Below are 23,428 nucleotides of genomic sequence, written 5' to 3' on the forward strand. Positions count from 1 at the left end.
CCCCCCCCCCTCATCCTTCTAAACTCCAGCGAGTACAGGCCCAGTGCCGACAAACACTCATCATATGTTAACCCACTCATTCCTGGGATCATTCTCGTAAACCTCCTCTGGACCCTCTCCAGAGCCAGGACATCCTTCCTCACACATGGTGCCCAAAATTGCTCACATTATTCCACCTTTTTGAAGTCCTTTCAATGATCTCTTTCACCATAGTTTTGTTGACCTGAACTAGACCTGGTTGTAGTAGAGTCTTACCAGCTCATAAAGAGGTAAACACATATAATATTTTTTCACTTTTTAATTGGATTCATCTGTGTGTTGTAGGTAACTAAGATGCATAAGGCACTAAAATATAATTTTATTGATGACATTGTTAAGGTCAGTAGTTTACGTAAAAAGAGAAGTAAATAAATAAAAGTGTGAACCATTCTTAAATAATTAATCCACTAGGATAATAAAAGCATGTTTTATTCACTTCTAAATTATGCTTTGAATTAAAGAACAGTTTATAACAGACCAATTGGGAAGTCCTGTTGAAGACTTTCTCTTACATAATTTGAGTGAAAGTTTTTAAATGAAAAGCTACTATAAAAGTAATCTCCATCTGAAGACCCACCAAATATAAACATCATTAAAACATGTTGTCGTTGTACAAATCAGTAACATGGTATCAACATGTGTTTGTGCTCTTTCATTTTCTATTCCTCTACAAGAAATGTAAAAACTACCTCTGTATGTCGAATGGAATGAAACCAAATCAAACAGGGCTCAATTGTTTAAATGCACTAGAAACATAGAAACATAGAAAACAGGTGCAGGAGTAGGCCATTCGCCCCCTCGAGCCAACACCGCCATTCAATATGATCATGGCTGATCATCCAAAATCAGTACCCCGTTCCTGCTTTCTCCCCATATCCCTTGATTCCGTTAGCCCTGAAGAGCTAAATCTTGAAACCATCCAGTGAATTGGCCTCCACTGCCTACTGTGGCAGAGAATTCAACAGATTCACAACTCTCTGGGTGAAAAGCTTTTTCCTCACCTCAGTCCTAAATGGCCTACCCCTTATTCTTAAACTGGTTGGGAGACTTTGCTAAATGTGCCAAATATTTGTTTTAGACAGTTACTTTGACTTCCATTTTTGAAAGAACTTCTCTCAATAAAACTTTGTGCCTTGGTTGGTCACCAATTTTTTTGCTGCTCCAGAAGGCTGCTTAAGTTAGATAAGTTAGAAAGTATCTAATTTAATTTAATAATTTAAAAGAATAACAATTATTCAATCTTTATTAAAAAAGATTTAATAAACAACCATTTGTCAATAATTTAGTTTCGAGCACGGAATCAGGCCCTTCAGCCCATCGAGTCCACGCTGACCATCGATCACCCGTTCGCACAGGTTCTACGTTAACCCACTTTCGCATCCACTCCCTCCACACTAGGGGGCAATTTACAGAGGGCCAATTAACCTACAAACCCGCACGTCTTTGGGATGTGGGAGGAAACCGGAGCAACCTGGAGGATGCCCACGCGGTCACAGGGAGAACGTGCAAACTCCACGCACAGACAGCACCCGAGGTCAGGATCAAACCTGGGTCTCTGGCGCTGTGAGGCAGTGGCTTTACCAGCTGCATCACCGTGTCACCCAATAATACTGCTCAAAGGCATTGCTGCTCTGTTATATCTTTTGACGAGATTAAAATCCTTTGAAAATCAGCTTTTGGAATGTTCATTCGGAGATATATGCCCCAGGGCTCTCTATGAAAATTATAATGAATATGATCACCATCAGAAGGTTGGATATTCACGTAGACTGTAAATTAGGCTAATATTCTATTTTAGGGACAGTCTGGTCAGAATCAACAAGCAGGAAAAAATAGTATGGTCGGTACAGATAAAAAAGAAGATATCTTGAGAAATTCATATATTTTCAGTGCGGCACTGTGGTGCAGTGGTAGAGTTGCTGCCTCACGGTGCCAGAGACCCGAGTTCGATCCTGACTGCGGCTGTTGTCTGTATGGAGTTTGTATGTTCACCCCGTGACCTGCCTGGGTTTTCTATGGGATCTTCGGTTTCCTCCCACACTCCAAAGACGTACGGGTTTGTTGGTTAATTGGCTTGGTATAAATGTTTAAAGAAATGTCCCTAGTGTGTTAATGTGCAGGGACTGCTGGTCGATGCAGACTCGTTAGGCTGAAGGGCCAGTTTCCACTTGGTATCTCTAAACTAAACTAAACTAAACTAAACTAAACTAAACTAAACTAAACTAAACTAAACTAAACTTAACGGTAAATAAGACAAATATTGCGTTTGATTAATTCTTTCAAAATCATATTTGCAACCCTTCAATCTGTGCTTTCCCTGATCAAATATTCCAAGGAAAAATAAAATATATTCCCCTTGTTGTGGAAGGAGAGATTGATTTCATTTTTAAACAGGTCAGTGGCAAAATCTTCTTCTCAGATGGCGGTCAGTAATTGAATCTGCAACCATCTTCTCTGTATAAACCAGGGATTGGGAGATTGAAATTCTGTGTGTGATTACTTGCAGTAATTCTGATAATGAGATTCTCCTTCGGTAAGCAAAAGATTCAACCACATTCACGATGTGTGTGTTAATTGAAATTTGCTAAAAGAGGCCACGGATGTCAGCTTAATGATTTCTAGGATGAAGTTTTGATTTCAAATAATAAAACATTGCCTTTGTGGATTAAGACAGTATAAAACGAATCAAGTGATTCGTGTGTGGACCCGGCAGGGCATTGTTCACAAGAAGCCAACTTTTAGTTTAATTTAGTTTAGTTTACAGATACAGCGCGGAAACAGGCCCTTCGGCCCACCGAGTCCGAGCCGACCAGCGATCCCTGCACACTAACACCACCCTACACACACGAGAGACAATTTATAATTTAACCAAGCCAATTAACCTACAAACCCGTACGCTTTTGGAGTGTGGGAGGAAACCAAAGACATCGGAGAAAACCCACGCAGGTGACAGGTCGAACGTACAAAATCCGTACAGACAGCAACCGTAGTCAGGATCAAACCCGGTTCTCCGGCGCTGTAAGGCAGCAGCTCTAGCGCTGCGCCACCGTAAAGGTACAGTATTTTATAGGAGCAAGGAACTGCAGAAGGGGGTTTACAAGAAAGGAAACAGAGTGCTGGAGTAACTCAGCGGGTCAGGCAGCATCTCTGGAGAACATGGATAGGTGGCGTTTCAGAGTGCTGGAGTAACTCAGTGGGTCAGGCAACATCTCTGGAGAACATGGATAGGTGACGTTTCACAGAGTGCTGGAGTAACTCAGCGGGTCAGGCAACATCTCTGGAGAACATGGATAGGTGACGTTTCACAGAGTGCTGGAGTAACTCAGCGGGTCAGGCAACATCTCTGGAGAACATGGATAGGTGACCTTTTGGGTCGGGACCCTTCTTCAGACTGAAAACTAAACCAGGCTGAATAAGCCTGGAGAAGGATCTTGACCCAAAATGTCACCTGTCCAAGTACAGCATCTTATGTTTAGCTTATCTTAGTTTAGAGATACAGCGTGGAAGCAGGCCCTTCGGCTCACCGAGTCCGCGCCGACCAGTGATCACCATACACTAGTTCGACCTTGCATGCACTGGGGACAATTTGCAGAAGCCAATTAACGTACACAACTGCAGGTCTTTGGAATGTGGGAGGAAACCGAAGCACCGGGAGAAAACCCACGCAGGTCGCAGGTGGAACGTACAAACTCCGTACAGACCGCACCCGAGGTCAAGATCAAACTCGGGTCTCTGGCGCTGTAAGGTAGCAATTCTACTGCTGCACCACTGTGCCGCCCGGCTGTGTTTAATTAGACTAGAGCTTAAAAGCTTTCAAAGAACCATATAAACAATGTGTCTAGCAGGTAGCCTTTCTGTTAAGCAAAATAACACATTTTTTACTGAGTTTAAAAAATATATATTATTATTGTTCCAAGAAATGTATCTGCTTGGGAACTCTCACTTTGATAGCAGAAGTATCTTTTTTGCTAATAGTTCATTAACTGGAGGCCATTATTGTTATTAATGATTTCAATTACTCCCTTGAATGCTCGCATGCTCACTAACTAATGACTTAACATTTTAAGGTTGAATTGCTGCTCTTAATTTTATGTTTGTTATTAACTATAGCAATTTTCTCGCTTGTTGACTTTGGTCTTTAATTTGCTTTTACCAGGACTTGTGAAAACCAGAACAGCATCTGTTTAGAGAACAGACTAGGTGTTTGTCAAATCAATGATCAAAGGTACTGGATGGTTTCAATAAGAAAAATGGATTATTGCAGTCTTCTTTTTTACTATTGCCATTAATTCTAATTTTAAAAAACATGTCTAATTAGCCACTTACTTTTCTTTCACCACCTTAACTTGATTCTATTTGTCTAAAAAAAAAGATCAGCTGGTTTGAAGTAAAAATGCAACATGGTACAGCTGTGAAAACTGGTGGGAACTAAAATAACAAGTGGGGATTTCAAATACAAAACTGTTCTACGGTGTAATCTGTAGTGCTTCCGTGGCAGAAACGTAGCATTTTCACGTCCAATGACCCTCGTCGCAACTTGAACTCATATTCTTCTGGTGTTTGTGATCTGTTTCTCAGCCTTGTAGGTTTTCATCTGAAAGATAAAAACGGAGTGGAAATTAATCTTTGGTGTGTTTTCACCCAACGTCGTGGATGATTTATTTAAAGGACACCACGTGCTGGAGTAGTTCATCCCATCGTAAGTCACAGGAGCAGAATTGGGCCATTCGGCCCATCGGGTCTGCTCCTCCATTCGGTCATGGCTGGTTTATCTTTCCCTCTTAACCCCATTCTCCTGCCTTCTCTGTTGGGGGAGTCCAGAACAAGGATAGAGCTGGATAGAGCTCTTAAGGATAGCGGAGTCAGAGGGTATGGGGAGAAGGCAGGAACGGGGTTTAGAGGGAAAGATAAACCAGCCATGACCGAATTGAGTACTGATTAAGAATGATCAGCCATGATCACATTGAATGGCGGTGCTGGCTCGAAGGGCCGAATGGCCTCCTCCTGCACCTATTGTCTATTGTCTATTGTCTATTGTCTATTCTCCCCAGAACCCCTGGCACCCGCACTGATCAAGAACAATTGTAATGTCCTTTACAGCCTTTCCGAGCAGCGCCAGAGACACGGGTTCCATCCCGACTACGGGTGCTGTCTGCATGGAGTTTGCACCTTCTCCCTGTGACCTGCGTGGGTTTTCTCCGAGATCTTCGGTTTCCTCCCACACTCCAAGGACGTACAGGTTTGTTGGTTAATTGGCTTGGTTAAAATGTAAAATAGTCCCTAGTGTGTGTAGGATAGTGCGAATGTGCGGGGATCGCTGGTCAGTGCAAACTTGGTGGGCCGAAGGGCCTGTTTCTGCGCTGTATCTCTAAACTAAACTAAACTAAACTAAACTAAACTACACTAATCAAGGAATAAATACCAGGTAGTGTAAAAAAATAACTGCAGATGCTGGTACAAATCGAAGGTATTTATTCACAAAATGCTGGAGTAACTCAGCAGGTCAGGCAGCATCTCAGGAGAGAAGGAATGGGTGACGTTTGCCTTCAACTCCCCCTCCCATTCCCAGTCTGACCTTTCTGTCATGGGCCTCCTCCAGTGCCATAGTGAGGCCCACCGGAAATTGGAGGAACAGCACCTCATATTTCGCTTGGGCAGCTTGCAGCCCAGCGGTATGAACATCGACTTCTCCAACTTTAGATAGTTCCTCTGCCCCTCTCTTCCCCTCCCGCTTCCCAGATCTCCCACTGTCTTCCTGTCTCCACATATATCCCTCCTTTGTCCCGCCCCCCTGACATCAGTCTGAAGAAGGGTCTCGACCCGAAACATCACCCATTGCTTCTCTCCTGAGATGCTGCCTGACCTGCTGAGTTACTCCAGCATTTTGTGAAGGAATAAATACCCACTGACTTGGCCTCCACGGCAGTCTGTGGCACTGAATCCCACTGATTCACCACCCTCTGGCTAACAGAGTGTTGTATTCTGCATGAGGTGTGACAGATTATACCTTCAGAGATGAACTTTTGATTCGGGTGCCTTTCTATTTAGTGGGAGGGTTGTTGTCTTGATTTGAAGAACAATTCTTGCCAGCCTGCAGAAAGATATACACACATAAAAATAACGAATAACATAATCCAGCAAATCTTCAAACACCAATACTATCCCCTTTCAGTATCATATCATATCATATCATATATATACAGCCGGAAACAGGCCTTTTCGGCCCTCCAAGTCCGTGCCGCCCAGCGATCCCCGCACATTAACACTATCCTACACCCACTAGGGACAATTTTTACATTTACCCAGCCAATTAACCTACAAACCTGTACGTCTTTGGAGTGTGGGAGGAAACCGAAGATCTCGGAGAAAACCCACGCAGGTCACGGGGAGAACGTACAAACTCCTTACAGTGCAGCACCCGTAGTCAGGATCGAACCTGAGTCTCCGGCGCTGCATTCGCTGTAAAGCAGCAACTCTACCGCTGCGCTACCAGTACACACGACAGGAAATAGACGAAATAGAGGCAAGAAGCGAGAGGGAACGACTGAGCGCGGGCAGGCGGTGGCCATCTTGTTTTGGCGAGTGAGGAACAAATTAAGTCGAATGTATGTATATATATATATATATATGTATGTATATATATATACATATATATATATACAAGATCTAAGTTTTAGTAGATAGATAGATAGATAGATAGATAGATAGATAGATAGATAGATAGATAGATAGATAGATAGATAGATAGATAGATAGATAGATAGATAGATAGATAGATAGATAGATAGATAGATAGATAGATAGATAGATAGATAGATATATTCACAAAATGCTGGAGTAACTCAGCAGATAGATAGATAGATAGATAGATAGATAGATAGATAGATAGATAGATAGATAGATAGATAGATAGATAGATAGATGCCTGAGTGTGTAGTCTGTATATGTATTTGTGTGTGCGCATGCATATATCTATATATATGTGTGTGTGTGAGTGTGTGTAGTCTATATATATATATATATAAATATATATTTGTATATTTCAGAGATAAGGAAGGGTGAAAAGAGACATCAGAAGAGATGGTATCTAGATATGGTATTTACACACACACACACACACACATACACCACACACACACACACACACACACACACACACACACACACACACACATATATATATATAGTTATACACACACATATTCTCCAGCATTTTGTGTATATACATATATATACACACACACACACACACACACACACACACACACACACACACACACACACACACACACACACACACACACACACACACACACACACACACACACACACACACACACACACATATATATATATACACCATATCTGGGTACCATCTCTTTTGATGTCTCTTTTCACCCTTATCTCTGAGATATACAAATATATATATGTATATGTATATACACAAAAGGCTGGAGTATATGTGTGTATAACTATATATATATATATATACAATGTGTGTGTGTGTGTGTGTGTGTGTGTGTGTGTGTGTGTGTGTGTGTGTGTGTGTGTGTGTGTGTGTGTGTGTGTGTGTGTGTGTTACCCTTCTTTATCTCTGAGATATACTAATATATATATATATAATATTTATAAAATGTATCCACATTTCTCTTTGTCTCTTTTTCACACCTTACCGTTCCTTATCTCTGTCTCCCTCTCCTCTGACTGAGTCTGAAGAAGGGTCTCGACCCGAAACGTCACCCATTCCTTGTCTCCAGAGGTGCTGCCTGTGCCGCTGAGTTACTCCAGCATTTTGTGTCTGTCCTCTATTTATGAGCGGAACTGAGTTGTGTCACACCACCATTCCCATTTTACAGTCTAATTCGCTGTGCTAAACCCTGGCATGTTACTGATTTATCATTTATACTCTTTTGTACTCAACTTACATTTTATCATTCTTATTTCACATCACTCTGTCTCAGGCATTTCATTTCCTTGTCACTCTATGTTAATTATATAACAAGGGACATGAATATGTTGCCTGCAAGGGAGATTTAAACCAATGATTCTATTATTCAGAGGGCTACTATAATAAGCTAATTGCTTTGAGGCAAAAGACATGTCTTTCTGTGACATTTATAAATGTAAGATAGCGGCATGCAGATCACATTGTGGAAACTTATTGGACTGTATGTCATTTCCATTTTGCCTTTGGCAGTTCCATGTAATTGAGTTTGCGTATTCATCAAATCGTAGAGTCGTACAACACGGAAACAGGCCCTTCAGCCCAACTCATCCAGGCCTGAATAGGGTGGATGTGGAGAGGATCTTTCCACTAGTGGGAGAGTCTAGGACCGGAAGTCCTAGCCTCAAAATAAAAGGACGTTCCTTTAGGAAGGAGACGAGGAGGAATTTCTTTAGTCAGAGGCTGGTGAATCTGTGGAATTCTTTACCACAGAAGGCTGTGGAGGCCAAGTCAATTGATACGTTTAAGGCAAAGATGGATAGGTTTCTGATTGGTACGGATGGCTGGGGTGATGGGGAGAAGGCAGGAGAATGGGGTTGAGAGGGAGAGATAGACAGCCGTGATTGAATGGCGGAGTAGACTCGATGGGCCGAATGGCCTAATTCTGCTACTATCACTTATGAACTTATGACCAAGGTGCCTCATCTGAGCTAGTCTCATATGCCCGCATTTGGTCCATATCCCGCTAAATCTTATTCACTTTCATGGAATTTGTATGAAAAATAAATAAATAAACATTTTTTTCAACTCGCGATTCTTAACATATGTGCATTACGGAAAATCGCAATACAGACCGTTTTATAGGAATGAAACCCCCCTCCCACCATAACATGAGGCCGGGGGTGGGGGGTTACTATGTAATTTATTTATCGCTTCTGGGGAGGAATTTGGTGACGATAGATTTTAAAGAACAAAACAGAATACAATACAATACAATACAATGCAATATATCTTTATTGTCATTGTGCAGGGGTACAACGAGATTGGGAATGCGACTTCCATACGATGCAATAAATTAATTAGCTAATCAACAGAAATTTAGACAACCCAGAGAATTGTTAAAACAGAATAAAGTGCAAGTAGATCTGTGCCGGATCACTGTGCGACGTGACCATCCGACTCAGCAGGACCGGTTCAGAGCAGCTATGGCCCTGGGGATGAAGCTGTTCCTGAGTCTGGAGGTGCGGGCGTAGAAGGCCTTGTAGCATCTGCCAGATGGTAGAAGTTCGAACAGGCTATTGCAGGGGTGTGAGGAGTCTTAGTGGATGCTGGTGGCTTTTCTGAGGCATCATGTATTGTAGATGCCCTCCAAGGCTGGTAGCTGTGTCCCGATAATCTTCTGAGCTCTGTAGACTACCCGCTGAAGAGCTCTGCTCTCTGCCTCCGTGCAGCTGAGATACCACACAGAGATGCCATGCGTTAGGATGCTCTCTATGGTGCAGCGCTAGAAGGTCGTCAGCAGCTGTTGGGGTAGACCAGACTTTTTCAGTGTTCTCAGGTAGGACAGTCGTTGCTGCGCCTTCTTGACCAGCGCAGCAGTGTTAGTGGACCATGTGAGGTCCTCCGAAATGTGAGTGCCCAGAAACCTGAAGCTGGACACTCTCTCCACACTGTCCCCATTGATAAAGATCGGAGCGTATTCCCCTTCGTGTGATCTACGGAAGTTGATGATCAGCTCCTTGGTCTTGGAGGTGTTTAGGGGCAAGTTGTTATCTGAGCACCAGTCCGCCAGGTTCTGCACCTCCGCTCTGTAGTGCGTTTCATCACCGTTGGTGATCAGCCCGATCACCGTTGTGTCGTCTGCAAACTTGACAATGGTGTTGGTGTCGAATGCAGGAACACAGTCGTGTGTGAATAGGGAGTAGAGCATGGGCATGGACACAAAATAATTGTCTCATTACATTTATCTGGAATTATTCATTTCCAGATTTGCTTGTCTATGATCTTTATCCTGCTGATGTGAGGAGTGAAATTTCAGTAGCTTGTGGCGGTGGAGAATGGTAACCTTTTCAACATGAAAATGCAAACCATGGGAATTTCGTGTGGGATGTGCAGTAATAACTTATACCTCCCACCATCTCATTTGCCTAGTCATCAGAGTAATTATCCTCACGGTGATAGTTTCTGATAAAGGTCAAATCTTCTTACACTCAAACTATTTTGTTGAACCTGGGGATTGGCGTTTGCAGGTCCTTTATAGATCACGGGTGATGGGATGAGATTGATGGATGAACTCTGGAAAATAATGGGAATAGTGTTCTTCGGTATTTATATACGGTTTGTTTGAGTTGACACAGGTTAATCCCTGGTCTACTATTCTGGTTGTATGGAATATGCTCTTAGTCATGGAGTCAAACAGCACGGAAGCAGGTCCTTCAGCCCAACTCATCCATGCTGACCAAGATGTCCCATCTAAGCTGGTCCCATTTACCCGCATTTAGCCCAATTCCCGTTATACTTTTCCTATCCATGTCCCTGTCCAAATGTATTTTAAATGCTGATATGGTACCTGCCTCCAACTACTTCCTTTCTTTGCTTTGGGTTAGAGATACAGCGTGGAAACAGGCTCTCTGCCCCATTGAGTCCGAACCGACCAGCGATCCCCCGCACATTTAAGCCAATTAATCTACAAACCTGTACGTCTTTGGAGTGTGGGAGGAAACCGAAGGCCTCGGAGAAAACCCACGCAGGTCACGGGAAGGACATACAAACTCCGTACAGACGGTGCCCGTAGTCGGGATCGAACCCGGGTCTCTGGCGCTTGTACAACTGTAAGTTAACATCCTAACCTGTATTTATTCACAAAATGCTGGAGTAACTCAGCAGGTCAGGCAGCATCTTGGGAGAGAAGGAATGGGCGACGTTTCGGGTCGAGACCCTTCTTCAGTCTGAGTTACTCCAGCATTTTGTGAATAAATACCTTCGATTTGTACCAGCATCTGCAGTTATTTTCTTATCCTAACTTCTGTACTCAGTTCCATGATTGATGAAGGCCAATGTGCCAAAAGCCTTTCTCATTGGATCTTCTCACTGTGAATTGTCTCATTGCACGGAAGTGGGAATGCAAAGCTCTCCACACAGAATACAAAGAACATCTTCGTGTAACTTTGCTGATTGATAAATTAGTCATAAGAATGTTTGAATGCCTTATGTCCCGGACAGAACAATGACATTCTTACTTGCAGCAGCACAACAGAATATGTAGTCATTGTACACTGTAAACAATTTAATAAACGAGAACAAAGTTCAATGTTTATACTGTGTAAAAAATATATATATATGTACTGAACTTTATATGTGTGTGTATGTACAGCAAAAAAGTTCAGTATATATATACTAATTTTTTTTCTCTTTGTCTATATATATAAACTCACAAAATGACATATATATTTATACACATACACGCACACAGAGACACATGCACACGCGCGCACACACACACAGACACACACACATGCACACATACAGACACGCACACACACATGCACACACATGCACACACATACACATACAAATGCACAAACATACACACACATACACACACAAACGCACGCACACACACGCACACACACACACATATTGTTTGAATGCCTTATGTCCCGGGCAGCATCTCGGGAGAGAAGGAATGGGTGACGTTTCGGGTCGAGACCCTTCTTCAGACTGACTGCCCCCCCTGACATCAGTCTGAAGAAGGGTCTCGACCTGAAACGTCACCCATTCCTTCTCTCCCGAGATGCTGCCCGACCTGCTGAGTTACTCCAGCACTTTGTGAATAATTATATATATATATACTTTGATCCTGGCAAATATCTATAATATATATATATATAATATATATATATATATATATATATATAATATAATATATATATATATATAATATATATAATATATCTATATATACTTTGCTCCTGGGCATTCAAGTTGTTGATCAGGCCGTGATACAACCAGTCAATATGCTCTCTACTGTAAACCTGAAGAAGTTCAAGAGAATCCTCTCTGACATACCGAATCTCCGTAATGTTCTCAGGAAGTAGAGGCATTGATGGGCTTCCTTTATAAATATGGAATTAGAATCCATCAAAATAGCCAAATGTTAAATAATGCTGGCAATCCTGTTCGATATTTGATTCCAGTTGAGAGGTTATTACCTTGTGCAAACTGCAGTCCACTACATCTTGATCATTGTTCTTCATGGCCTCATTAAGGAAGGGTTCTTTGTTTGGTGAATTGGTGTCTTCAGTCTGGGACATGGCCAGGAGCTGAAAGAAATGTGGAAGAAATATCCGATATGAGTCAACCCTTTCCAGTCTGAGTGCTTGTGAGGCTTGTGGTTAATTGCAAGTTAATCTGTGGAGGAAAAAAACATCACTTTATTCATCCAAGAGGGATAAGAGAAGAGACATAAGAGATTGCGGATGCTGGAATCTGGAACACAAACGATCGCCTGGCGGAACTCAGCAGGTCAAGCAGTATCTTTGGGGGCAGTAGGGTCAGGCAGGGGAAACCTTTACCTCAACGGAGATGCGATTTTATTTCCGTATCGTATCTCCGTCCGCACTGCGGCCTGACATTGTGGTGCTGGCGACCTTTGCTGGAGACCGACTCTTGAGAGCTCCAACCGCGGTCGGCTGCGGACTTATCATCGCGAAGCTCGCGATCCCTTTGCTAGGGGTCGACCTCGGAGCTCCAACCGTGGGTGCTTGTGGACTTAACATCACGGAGCCCGTGGCCTCTGGTCAGAGACCGACTTTAGGAATTCCAATCTGCGGGAGTTCCGACCGCCCTGACGTGGAAGCTTCGATCGCCCCAACACAGGGACTTCGATCGCCCTGATGGATGGTTCGACTGCCTCGACCGCAGGAGAATAAAGAGGAAGTTGATTGGACTTTTTGCTTTCCGTTACAGTGAGGAATGTGGGGAATCCGCTGTGGTGGATGTTTATGTTTTTCAGTCAGAGAGTTGTGAATCTGTGGAATTCACTGCCTCAGAAGGCAGCGGAGGCCAATTCTCTGAATGCATTCAAGAGAGAGCTAGATAGAGCTCTTAAGGATAGCGGAGTCAGGGGGTATGGGGAGAAGGCAGGAACGGGGTACTGATTGAGAATGATCAGCCATGATCACATTGAATGGCAGTGCTGGCTCGAAGGGCCGAATGGCCTCCTCCTGTACCTATTGTCTATTGTCTATTGTTAACCTTTATGTAGTTGTGTGTCTTGTTGCTTTTTTTTTCCGTATGGCTGTATGGTAATTCGCATATCACTGTACCTTAATTGGTACAAGTGACAATAAAAGACCTTTGAAACTTTGAAATGAGGAGGCATAGAATGTGAGGCCAGAGGACGCAGACAGCATTAAAGACAGATTTGTCACTCGTGTAACAGATATAATTAGTTATTTTATTATGCAGATAAGGGACGGCTCGGTGGCGCAGCGGTAGTGTTGCTGCCTCACAGCGCCAAAGATCCGGGTTCGATCCTGTCTACAGGTGCTGTCTGTACGGATTTTGCACGTTCTCCCCGTGAAGTTCAGAGTTCTGTCAGTAAACCCCACTGAGGCTCCATAAGGCGCTGTTCCGGCTGCAATTTGGAGTACTGTGAGCAAATTTGGGCCCCATATCTGAGGAAGGATGTGCTGGCTCTGGAGTGGGTCCAGAGGAGGTTTACAAGAATGATCCCAGGAATGAGTGGGTTAGCATACGATGAGCGTTTGACAGCACTGGGCCTGTACTCGTTGGAGTTTAGAAGGTTAAGGGGGCACCTCATTGAAACTTACAGAATAATGAAAGGCATGGATAGATTGGATGTGGAAAGGATGTTTCCACTGGTGGGAGAGTCTAGGACCAGAGGTCACAGCCTCAGAATTAAAGGGCGCTCTTTTAGAAAAGGAGGTGAGGAGGAACTTCTTTAGTCAGAGGGTAGTTAATCTGTGGAACTCATGTGGAGGCCAAGTCAGTGGATATTTTCAAGGCAGGTATAGACAAATTCTTGATTAGAACGGGTGTTAAGGGTTATGGGGAGAAGACAGGAAAATGGGAATAGGAGGCAGAGATCAGCCATGATTGAATGGCGGAGTGGACTTGATGGGCCAAATGGCCTAAATTTACGATAACTTGTAAACTTTTGAACTTGTGCTCCGGTTTCCTGCAAAGACGTGCAGGTTTGTAGGTTATTTGGCCTCTGTAATATTAAGATGTTAGCTGAGAAACCTCTTCGCTTGGTAAATTGGTAACTTCATAAATCTCACTCACTCATCTTAAGTCAATGCCATGCAAATTACATTTTTATGGGTACTGGAGAAAATCTTTAATACTTTGTTGCTAATGTACCTTGAACCATGAAATATTCATTTAAAAATCACGACCTCTGATCACATTTTATTATTTATGAATCAAAATACCAATATGGAACTTTTTTCATAACAAGAATGCTGAGGGTTGCAGAAAACAATATTTAAAATTTATTTTATACGCTGGAATCAGAACAAAATAAATCTCTTTAAACTCACAGTCCTCCTCGCAAGTGACTGAGCAATGTGGAAGAACACACACTCAAATATCAAGTCCACAAGTTATATTCCTTGTGTTAAGATGGACGCCACAGTGGCACAGCGTTAGAGCTGCTGCCTCACAGCGCCAGAGACCCGGGTTTGATCCTGACTACGGGTGCTGCCTGTACGCAGTTTGTACGTTCTCCCCCTGACCTGCGTGGGTTTTCTCCGGGTGCTCCGGTTTCCTCCCACACTCCAAAGGCGTGCAGTTTTGTAAGTTAATTGGCTTCGGTAAAATTTTGACATTGTCCCCAGTGTGTGTAGGATAGTGCTAGTGAGCGGGAATCGCTGGTCAGCCGAACACCATGGGCCGAAGGTCCTGTTTCCACGCTAGATCTCTAAAACTAAAATTCAATTTAGCAAGGACTTTGTGGACTGATTTCCCTGCTGGATGTCTCTGTGATTCCAGTATCTCCAGAACAAGCTGTTGTTGACTGAGGGAACAGAAACCATCCCAGCAAACAGATGACCGGCATCGTTGAGACTGCGCTGGGAATGAATTATATGCCTGGAGGACTATTTTATGGCACTCATTTGAGTGCAATTTCTGTAATTTTTCATTATGACATATTCAGATACCTTTTCGCAATGAAAAAATATTTCATTTGTTCGACAGTCCTGAAGCAATTCTGCCAACAGGAGCCATTCATTTTCACCAAGAGCAACCCTGCTGAAATCTTGCATTCATCTTACGCTTTTTTTGTTCAGTATAAAATATATCCAGTTGCAATTTTAGATTTTTGTTTTAGATTTAGAGATACAGCGCAGAAACAGGCCCTTCGGCTCACCGGGTCCGCGCCGCCCAGCGATCCCCGCACACTAACACTATCCTACACCCACTCGGGATAGTTTTTACATTTGCCCAGCCAATTAACCTACATACCTGTGCGTCTTTGGAGTGTGGGAGGAAACCGAAGATCTCGGAGAAAACCCACGCAGGTCACGGGGAGAACGTGCAAACTCCGTACAGACGGCGCCCGTAGTCAGGATCGAACCTGAGTCTCCGGCGCTGCATTCGCTGTAAGGCAGCAACTCTACCGCTGCGCCACCGTGCCGCCCATTATCAATCAGTGGCTGACACCGAGCCACGGAGGGTGATGGCAGGATACAAACAAAAGCTTGGTCCAAAGGGATAGGTCTTTTATATCATGCAATAGAAAGGGAGGTGGAGAGATTGGAGGGGATTCCAGAGCTAGGCCCATCAACTGCTGAAGGCACTTAGTCAGCAGTAGTGGGTTTATAATGTGCAGGAGATCCAAACGGACCCTATTCCTTGAAACACTTCTATAACCCTCTCTCTCCATCCCTTCCCCAACCTGAGTCATTGTACCAGCTTCAAAGTCATCATAGAAACATAGAAACATAGAAAATAGGTGCAGGAGGAGGCCATTCGGCCCTTCGAGCCTGCACCGCCATTCAATATGATCGTGGCTGATCAGGTTGAGCCTCGTTGTCTGCAACTCGTTTTCACCTAGCCCACAGCTAACAATGACCGTCTCCTCTATCGTCGTTGCTTTATTGCACATCTTTCATTCATTTGTTCCATGTCTCTCTGCCTCACCGTCTATACCTCTCGTTTCCCTTTCCCCTGTCTCTCAGTCTGGAAAAGGGATCTCGACCCGAAACGTCACCCATTCCTTCGCTCCAGAGAGTTACTGACCCACTGAGTTACTCCAGCTTTTTGTGTCTATCTTCTATTCCTTGGTCCGCGGGAGGATGAGGGGTGATCTTAGAGAGGTGTCTAAGTTCATGAGAGGAATAGACTGAGTAAATGCAAAAAAAAAATTGAATATTAGTTTGGATTAATATTAACATAGCTCAGGCGGAAAAGTGGCACAGCGGTAGAGTTGCTGCCTCACAGCGCCAGAAACCTGGGTTTGATCCTGACTACGGGTGCTGTCTGTACGGAGTTTGTACGTTCTCCCCGTGACCGCGAGGGTTTTCCGTGGGTGCTCCGGTTTCCTCCCACACTCCAAAGACGTGCAGGCTTGTGGGCTAATTGGCATCGGTAAAATTGTAAACTGTGCCGAGGGTGTAGGATAGTGCTGGTGTACTGGTCGGTGCGGACTCGGTGAGCCAAAGTGCCTGTTTCCGTGCTGTATCTCTAAAACCTGAATTTGGAATAAATAAAGTTCTATCGTATCGTATCATTGAAACATTAGAAACATAGAAAATAGGTGCAGGAGGAGGCCATTTGGCTCTTCGAGCCAGCACCACCATTCAATGTGATCATGGCTGATCATTCTCAATCAGCACCCCGTTCCTGCCTTCTCCCCATACCCCCTGACTCCGCTATCCTTAAGAGGTCTATCTAGCTCTCTCTTGAAAGCATTCAGAGAATTGGCCTCCACTGCCTTCTGAGGCAGAGAATTCCACAGATTTACAACTCTCTGGGTGAAAAAGTTTTTTCTCAACTCAGTTCCAAATGGACTCCCCTTTATTCTTGACTGTGGGCCCTGGTTCTGGACTCCCCCATCATATCGTAGCATGTCGTTTCGTAAAGGATGACAGTGCTGATACTGAGAACTGTAATGCCAAAGTTTATTTTAGTTTATTGTCACGTCTACCGAGCGAGGTACAGTGAAAAGCTTTTGTTGTGTGTTATTAACGTTAGTGGTTGGAATGCTCAAGAAAATAATTGGTGTGGGAGATGGCCAATGAACCAAAGTTAAATTGAATGTGGTTTGTTCAAACCTTGCCCTGGGCATCTGCCAGAAATAAAAAATGATACAAATAATTCAGGGAAACTTGAACAATATTCTCGTCTCTGAATGCCAAGAAAATGTTTTACCAGCGCCATTTAATTGATATATTCAACACTGTACTTTTAAAGTCTTTTAAGGGCTGCAGTATAAAGGTCTGATTGTTTTTGTTTTACAGTAGTTTTAGTTTAGAGATAGAGCGGGGAAACAGGCCCTTCGGCCCACCGAGTGCATGCCGACCTGCAATCACCTGTACACTAGTTCTATCCTACACCGTAGGGACTTTTTACAGAAGCCAATTAACCTACATACCCGCACGTCTATGGAATATGGGAGGAAACCGGAGCACTCGGAAACCGAAACCCACGCTGTCACGATGGGAACGTACAAACTTCGTACAGACAGAACCCGCAGTTAGGATCAAACCCAGGTCTCTGGAGCTGTGAGGCAGCACCACTGTGACCGCGTGGGTTTCTCCAGATGCTCCTGTTTCCTCCCACACTCCAAAGACGTGCAGGTTTGTAGGTTAATTGGCTTCAGTAAAAATTGTAAACGTTCCCTCGTGTGTGTAGAACGGTGTTAGTGTACACGGGTGATCGCTGGTCGGAGCGGTCTCGGCGGGCCGAAAGGCCTGTTCCCGCATTGCATCTCTGAACTAAACTAAATTAAACTAAACAGCATGGATATCAGGGTGATGCTCAGACCTGTAGTGTAATTATCTTATCGAAACGTATGAGATTATTAAGGGGTTGGACATGTTAGAGGCAGGAAACATGTTCCCAATGTTGGGGGAGTCCAGAACCAGGGGCCACAGTTTAAGAATAAGGGGTAGGCCATTTAGAACAGAGATGAGGAAAAACTTTTTCAGTCAGAGAGTTGTGAATCTGTGGAATTCTCTGCCTCAGAAGGCAGTGGAGGCCAATTCTCTGAATACATTCAAGAGAGAGCTAGATAGAGCTCTTAAGGATAGCGGAGTCAGGGGGTATGGGGAGAAAGCAGGAATGGGGTACTGATTGAGAATGATCAGCCATGATCACATTGAATGGCGGTGCTGGCTCGAAGGGCCGAATGGCCTACTCCTGCACCTATTGTCTATTGTCTATTGTAATTGGTACAAAACTGATGGAAAGATTTACATTATTTTCAGATTAGCTTAATGATTTCACCTCGAAACAAGAAAACGTAATGAAGTGTGAGGTGAGGAAAAGCCATGGTCTCTGATGAACCACATACAATTTACTCTGAAAATTAATTTGTTCAAGTAATAACAGTAGATAAACCTTCCACAGAGGAAATACCCTTTAAAAAATTCTCTCTGTGCATCCTGAAGTTAATCGAACACTTCTGGTTGCCAACACGCCACCATACATGGACACAAATTGTGAAATTGTGAGGAAAGGAACTGCAGATGCTGGTTTACGCCGAAGATAGACACAAAGTGCTGGAGTAACTCAGCGGGACAGGCAGCATCTGCGGAGAGAAGGAATGGGTGACGTTTCGGCTCGAGGCCCTTCTTCGACCCGGTGCCCTTTCACGTTTTAACGCCACACTTTACAGAATTCCGCTTGACGATGATGATGGGAATGGGGGTATTCCTGATCTTTTGCCACAGTTTCGGGAAAAACCCTTCAGCAATCGTCTCAAACCGCGTGGACGTTTCTGCGGTGTGTGTTGGACAGGAGCCATTGATATGGGAATATTTATTCATATCATGTATTTATCCTGCACTCGTTCTGAATCTGTTATTCACTCATCTTCTGTCGAATGCATTAAACAGGACGATGCCTGGAAAAACAGATTAACCAGGGAAAGCACATCAGAATACCTTCAAAGTCAAGGCCTGGTCACCAGGGGAAGGTATTGGTGCATAGAATCAAAATGGTTCTCTCAGATTTTATCTCAAGGCATTTACATCAAAGTACTTAAAATAAAAAATGCTGAAAATGCTGTCTGCGTGGGGTTTGCACGCTCCCCCCGTGACCTGCACAGGAAACCGGGATCTCTGGTTTCATGCCCCTCCTCACAATCCAAAGACATGCAGGTTAGGAGGTCAATTTGTCTCTGTTTGTTGATTACGCCATGTGCAGCCCATCTTGAGAGAAAACTGCAGTTCACGGTTTAGTTTATTGTCACGTGAACCGAGGTACAGTGACAAGCTTTAGTTGCGTGTTGCCCAGGCAGCGGAAAGACGAAAGATATACCCACAAAATGCTGGAGTAACTCAGCGGCACAGGCAGCATCTCCGGACAGAAGGAATGGGTGACGTTTCGGGTCGAGACCCTTCTTCGGCGGAAAGACAATACATGATTACAATCGAGCCATTTACATTGTGTAAGAGATCTTGCGGTAGGAATAGACATTTAAGAGTGTGGAGCAATTGTAATACAAACCGAAAAGTCTTGGAGCATAGTGGCAGGTTACGGGGAATGGGCAAGTAATTTGGAGTCAAGAGCGTACAACATAAAACAGTGCAGCACAGGAACACACAATGTTTGTGCCGAACATGATTTTAGATTTAGAGATACAGCGCAGAAACAGGCCCTTCGGCCCAGTGGGTCCGCGCCGCCCAGCGATCCCCGCACATTAACACTATCCTGCACCCACTAGGGACAATTTTTACATTTGCCCATCCAATTAAGCTACATACCTGTACGTCTTTGGAGTGTGGGAGGAAACCGAAGATCTCGGAGAAAACCCACGCAGGTCACAGGGAGAACGTGCAAACTCCGTACAGACGGCGCTGCATTCGCTGTAAGGTAGCAACTCTACCGCTGCGCCACCGTGCCAAGTTAAGCTGATCTCATGTGCCTGCATGTGATCCCTGCCCTTCCAAGAGCCTATCTTATCTACCTCCTGGCAATGTGTTCCAAGCTCCCACTACTCTCTATATACAACATTTGTCCCGCACGTCGCCATTAAACATCCCCCCTCTCAACATACAGCTGTGCTCTCTAGTGTTGGACATCTCCACCCTGGAGAAAAGGCTCTGACTGTCTACCCTTCTCATAAATTTATATACTTCTATCAAGTATCCCCTCAACCTCTGACGCTCCAGTGAAAACAACCCAAGTCTGTCCAACCTCTCTCTCCCTGCGGTTGAAACCCTCTAATCCAGGCAGCTGGACTAAACGGCCTGGATTAGATTACTCAAGAGACCTGAGTTCAAATCTCACGATACAAATGGTGCAGATTTTCATAGAATATAATAAAACAAATCTGGATTAAAAAAAAGGTAGTGTCAGGAACAATAAATAAATTACCGGGCGCAGCGGTAGAGTTGCTGCCTCGCAGCACCTGAGACCTGGGTTCGAACGTGACCACGTGCGCTGTCTGTACGGAGTTTGTACGCTCTCCCCGTGACCTGCGTGGGTTTTCTCCGAGATCTTGGGTTTCCTCCCACACTCCAAAGGCGTACAGGTTTGTAGGTTAATTGGCTTGGTGTATGTGTATATTGTCCCTAATGTGTAGAGGGTAGTGTTAACATGCGGGGATCGCTGGTCGACGTGAACTCTGGTGGGCCGAAGGGCCTGTTTTCGCCCTGCATTTCTACAACTAGAAACTAAAAAACTAAATCACTGTTCAATCTCCCATTTCTGCCTCCATCTGACACCCAGCATCTTAATAATTAGACGGACTTTGAAATACTTTGTGATGCAGTTTAGTTCAAGGGAAATTAAAAATGAAAGGACAAAGCCATCACAATCCCAAATTTAAACGGGGAAGTCAACAAATCTGGCATTTGGTCAATGAGGGCCAAACCCACTGAGCACAGAAAAGTACCTGTTGTGCAATGAGTCACTTTACCATTCAAAAACATGCCCGGCCATCTGTTTGGATTCCAGAATGACTCTGCCAAGTTCCAAAATTTAATAACATGCCCCGTCTACACTGCTCATCGTTGCTATAGTTTAGTTTAATTTAGGTTAGTTTGGAGATACGGCACGGAAACAGGCCCTTCGGCCCACCGAATTTGCGCCGACCAGCGATCCCTTGCACACTAACACTATCCCACACACAGTAGGGACAATATTTTTAACAATTTTACCGAAGGCAATTAGCCTACAAGCCTGTAGGTCTTTGGAGCGTGGGAGGAAACCGGAGTACCCGGAGAAAACCCACGCAGGTCACGGGGAGAACGTACAAACTCCGTACAGACAGCACCCGTGGTTAGGATGGAACCCGGGTCTCTGGCGCCGTGAGGCAGCAACTCTACCGCTGCGCCACCGTGCCGCACGATAAACCGGCTAAATATTCTGCAATGCTTGCACTGAAAATGAATTAAAATGTACAACTCAAAATTGAAAGACCAATATACTTACATTTTCAAAAATAATGGTACTAATTCTATACTGTTATCATTGAGTCCGCCCTCACTTCTCCATCATGGTCTGGTTTGGCTCAGCCACCAAGCACGACATCCGGAGGCTGCAACGGATCGTTCGATCTTCTGAGAAGGTTGTTGGCTGCAACCTTCCCCCCCATTGACGAACTGTACACTGCAAGGGCCAGGAAGCGAGCGGGCAAGATCATCTCTGACCCCTCTCACCCTGGCCACAAACTCTTTGAAGCACTTCCCTCTGGAAGGCGACTCCGGACTGTCAAAGCAGCCACAGCCAGACATAAAAACAGCTATTTTCCCACGAGTGATAGTTCCACTCAATAACCAAAGTCTGTAGTCTCTTTTTTGCTCTGGTTTATTTTCACCCACATGTTTAGACCGTAATGTTGTATCCTTATGGTTTTGATGTGTTTATGCTTTATTCTTAATTGTTAACTGTATGTTTGTGTTGTCATTTGTGAGCGGAGCACCAAGGCACATTCCTTGTATATGCACATACTTGGCCAATAAACTTATTAATTGTCAATGTCATTGTCATTGTCATTGAAAGATATCGGCAGTCATTTGTAGGAATAAATAAATTCACTGCATATCTTGGTGAGGCTGCATTTGGAGCATTGTGTTCTGTTTAGTTCTCTGATAACTTGCTCAATCTGTCTTCACACCTCAACCCCTTCATCCCTGGAATGAACCAAGTGAAGTACTCTAAGAAAATAACTGCAGATGCTGGTACAAATCGAAGGTATTAATTTCACTAAATGCTGGAGTAACTCAGCAGGTCAGGCAGCATCTCAGGAGAGAAGGAATGGGTGATGTTTCGGGTCAAGACCCTTCTTCTGAAGAAGGGTCTCGACCCGAAACGTCACCCATTCCTTCTCTCCTGAGATGCTGCCTGACCCTCTGAGTTACTCCAGCATTTTGTGAAATAAATACCTTCGAAGTGAAGTACTCTGGTCTGTTTCTGGTTCTAGACTATCCTATCACCAACTAGAGAGTGATCCTGAGCTACCATTTACCTCAACTAAGTTTTGGGCAACCTGTTTGTGGAAGGAGCAATTAAGATGGAAAAGAGTGCAAAGAAGATTTGGAGGATGTATCCAGGACTTGAGGGCTAGAGTGATGGGGAGAGGTTGGGCAGGCTAGGACTTTATTCCATGGAGCGTAGGACAATAGACAATAGACAATAGACAATAGGTGCAGGAGGAGGCCATTCGGCCCTTCGAGCCAGCACCGCCATTCAATGTGATCATGGCTGATCATTCTCAATCAGTACCCCGTTCCTGCCTTCTCCCCATACCCCCTGACTCCGCTATCCTTAAGAGCTCTATCGAGCTCTCTCTTGAATGCATTCAGAGAATTGGCCTCCACTGCCTTCTGAGGCAGAGAATTCCACGGATTCACAACTCTCTGACTGAAAACGTTTTTCCTCATCTCAGTTCTAAATGGCCTACCCCTTATTCTTAAACTGTGGCCCCTTGTTCTGGACTCCCCCAACATTGGGAACATGTTTCCTGCCTCTAACGTGTCCAACCCCTTAATAATCTTATACGTTTCGATAAGATCTCCTCTCATCCTTCTAAATTCCAGTGTATACAAGCCTAGTTGCTCCAGTCTTTCAACATATGATAGTCCCACCATTCCGGGAATTAACCTAGTAAACCTACGCTGCACGCCCTCAATAGCAAGAATATCCTTCCTCAAATTTGGAGACCAAAACTGCACACAGTACTGCAGGTGCGGTCTCACTAGGAGGATGAGGACAGGCACCAACTCTGGAGAAAAAGGATGGGTGACG

General features: G+C 44.2%; 1 protein-coding gene across 3 annotated transcripts in view; it reads right to left on the minus strand.

The window, feature by feature from the left end:
- Positions 1-452: 452 nt before the first annotated feature.
- The window catches only part of luzp2 (leucine zipper protein 2), a 206,596-nt gene continuing 183,620 nt past the window's right edge, over positions 453-23,428 (minus strand). For all 3 annotated transcript variants that reach the window (XM_078415490.1, XM_078415491.1, XM_078415489.1), the window contains 3 exons: positions 12,196-12,306; positions 6,047-6,130; positions 453-4,633 (listed from right to left, as the gene is read on the minus strand). In XM_078415490.1, coding sequence (XP_078271616.1) covers positions 6,080-6,130; positions 12,196-12,306 — 162 coding nt within the window. In that variant the 3' untranslated portion in view covers positions 453-4,633; positions 6,047-6,079. The remainder of the gene's footprint in view (positions 4,634-6,046; positions 6,131-12,195; positions 12,307-23,428) is intronic.

The sequence above is a fragment of the Rhinoraja longicauda genome, chromosome 18, assembly GCF_053455715.1.
Source record: "Rhinoraja longicauda isolate Sanriku21f chromosome 18, sRhiLon1.1, whole genome shotgun sequence".
NCBI classification, from domain to species: domain Eukaryota; kingdom Metazoa; phylum Chordata; class Chondrichthyes; order Rajiformes; family Arhynchobatidae; genus Rhinoraja; species Rhinoraja longicauda.